At 38.7% G+C, this 3,071-nt stretch overlaps 1 protein-coding gene across 1 annotated transcript; it reads right to left on the bottom strand.

The window, feature by feature from the left end:
- Nucleotides 1-1,321: 1,321 nt before the first annotated feature.
- On the bottom strand, nucleotides 1,322-2,735 carry LOC119085674. The gene is made up of 2 exons (XM_037196122.1): nucleotides 1,506-2,735; nucleotides 1,322-1,432 (listed from the first exon to the last, which is right to left on the bottom strand). The coding sequence occupies exons 1-2, from the start codon at nucleotides 2,637-2,639 to the stop codon at nucleotides 1,322-1,324; spliced, it is 1,245 nt and encodes a 414-aa protein (XP_037052017.1). The 5' UTR covers nucleotides 2,640-2,735.
- Between the last annotated feature and the right edge of the window lie 336 nt (nucleotides 2,736-3,071).

Consider the following 3,071-nt stretch of genomic DNA (forward strand, 5'->3'; position numbering starts at 1 on the left):
TTCTAGTTGTATGGCAGAAGATTGTTGTTGTATTGAGAGATCCGAGGCAAATTCTCAGACCTTTGTTGTAGGCGACCGAGATCTTGTTGATCCACTTCTGATTGGCTCCTACGTAAACCGAACACCCATAGTCCATCTTTCCCCTTATTACTGCGCTCAATATTGTGAGTAACGTCTTGGGATGTCCACCCCATTTACTGCCAGCCACCATCTTCAGGATATTCAGCCTTTTCTCTACTGAAACCAGCAACTCCTTTATGTGCTTTTGGAAATTTAACTTCTCATCCAGATAAACACTGAATATTTCACTGAAGATACAAATTTAACTTCACCATTGTATTAAACCGAATGCCTTGTGACTTCGCTCCGCTGATCCACATCCCCAGACTCCATTGTGAAAATGCCGCTTCTATATAACAAGAAAACGGTCGGGCCTAGGATGTCTCCCATGGGTATTCCCTTATTAGAAATCGCTGTACTGTCTCCTCTGGTCTCCTCCTACTTTTACTTCTACCTTTATCTCTCTGTTTTGATAGCAATTGACTGACAACCGTGTTACCTCGTTAGGCATGTCTGATTGTTGGCAATCTTACAGAACGTCTCCAGATCGACGTTACTAAATGCGTCTTCAATATCCGAGAATACGCTCATCACGTGAAACCCCTCATTGAGCTTTCTCTTGACCACTGACAGCAGATGGTTTATGCAGTCCATCAATGATTTTCCTTTGATATCCGTACAAAATCCCATTTATCAACGCCTTGTCTTTAATCATCGCCTCCATCCTCACCTGTACCATTGAATTAATCACTTTGAGGTACACCTACAATAAGGCTGAGGATCTCTACCCGGTTTTGGTAATAAAACTATCAGGATTCTCTTCATAGCAAAATGTACTTTGTACTTCACAAGAGGTCACAGTCGTACCCAAATGTGGACGTTGGACTACAAAAAAAAATCAAAATTCTTCGTGTAAGCAAGCGGTGAAGCAGGCATTCTAAGAAGTAAGTGTTTACAAAGAACCATAGAACACGATGGCGGTGGACGGTGACGATGACTTCTACCATTCGTGACACCATACCATAAACCTAGCGCACTCACTCTTCCAGGAAGCCACAATTTCTGTGCAAGTATACTACGAGAAAAATTCTCTAGACTCCACTTTTCATAGCTTATTTGTATTATTTGTTTGTGACATTTGGTATAAAATAAAAGATTGTGCAATTGATAAACTAAGGAATTTTTATTATTTGATCGAACTATTTACATACACTGAGAAGCCTCAACTTCTTAATTAAAACTAAATATTTTCTACTAATATTTAAAGCTGAATCTGAGGAAAACGACCGTCCATTCCAGGATACGATATCTCGAACATATTTTGATTTTTTACGTAGTTGGTGATGCGTAGACTTTCGGCTGATTTGATTGTCTGCAAATAAGATAAAAAATTCGATTTTAGAAAACTTTGGTCAAATTATTTCTCCTTATTTAAAATTGCTTACCTTGGGTGACTGGTCACAATCAACGTATATTGCAACATTTAGAGTTCGGTGCATACGCTTGCCACTTAGATCATCGATTACCAAATCTGCCATCCAATCAAAATCGCTAACCCAAAAATCGTTGCGCAACAGTTCGCAATTCTTTAGAAGCATGTCTTCGAGATTTATAAGTTGTTCCACCACCGGCGCGATATTGCCATTAGCGATGCGAAAACCTTCCAATTTTAGTTTCTTGAGATTCGTAGGCCAATCATTGGATGCTGGAAAAGAACAAGAATTAGTTGACGTGGTAATTGACAATAGTTTTAAATTCTGAAGTGATTTGATAAGCGGAAACGTTCGTTCATTTATGTCCACATCGACGAGTGCCAGTTCTTCCAAACGATTACTCTTCCCCAAATCGGCCAGCACATCGTTTATATTATCGTGATCACAAAGCAGTGTCAAACAACGCAGTGACGGCAATTGCGACAGCATATCAAGTGTCATATGTGAGTGGTTATAGCGCAAACTGAGCCTCTCCAGAGTGGGTAACAGTGTCAGCATCTGTGGAACTTGAAAAAACTGATCATTGCAAGTAAAACTGATTAATCGATTGATTTTAAAGCACCGTTGGATGGCAAAGACATTCATGTCTTCACAATTGAATATATTGAAACTCTTCAAGTTTCTGTAACCATCAAAGAAGGAAATTTCATTTGCAAGCGAGCACTCATTCAGTGTAAGCTCTTCCAATTTTCCATTGCCAAAGTTAGCAAATGGATTACATTGAAATTTTTCCATGTCAAATCCGTTGAGTGTAAGGCACCGCAATTGTTTGCAAGCACGATGGATTTTTATCAGATCACGCGGTGTATATCTGGCCTTGTTTAGCGTTAAAATCAGCGCCGTTGCGGTTCGTCCTGCATAACTCAGGATGCGGTTTACAGGCTTCTGGAAATCCAAAGCAAATTTGTTGAATCTTCTCTCGCATATCCATTTGGCAACTGGTCGTAGTCCATGGTAGGCCTCTGCTAAGTTGATGCACTCCTCGAATCCAACATGCTTAAACAATTCGTACGAGCAATCGTAGTTCAAAGGAAACGTTTCGGCAGTTGAGTTATTTTCCACTTCCATCATTTGATTTTTGGCCATCTTCACACTTTCTTTTCAAATATTTTTTTGTAAATTTTTAATAGACAAGCTCGATAGAGACCTTCACTTGACAAACTCTTCAACAAGACTGATGTGTCGCTCTTGGCAACACCTGATTTTATAGCAAGTTGTCAGGTAGCAGGCAGGTGTACTGTAATAAAACGGATTAAGACGGGTTGGGTAGTTACTTCTAATTATATGAAATAAAAAAGGTATACGTGAAAAATTCTCCGTAGCATCCATAATATAATAGAAATTGTTTTTTTTTTTCCTAACTATAGTGAATATTGTTTGTTTTGTATTAGTACAGTAAACATAAGCCGGATAGATAAAAAAAACGGGAAGTTGACTGAAGTAATGAAGCCAGTTTTTTGTAAATCAGTTTAATGGCTTGGAATTTTCCATTTAATTCTTTAAAGTAAAAATGACAAA

This window comes from Bradysia coprophila, chromosome X (genome assembly GCF_014529535.1).
Source record: "Bradysia coprophila strain Holo2 chromosome X, BU_Bcop_v1, whole genome shotgun sequence".
Classification (NCBI taxonomy): Eukaryota; Metazoa; Arthropoda; class Insecta; order Diptera; family Sciaridae; genus Bradysia; species Bradysia coprophila.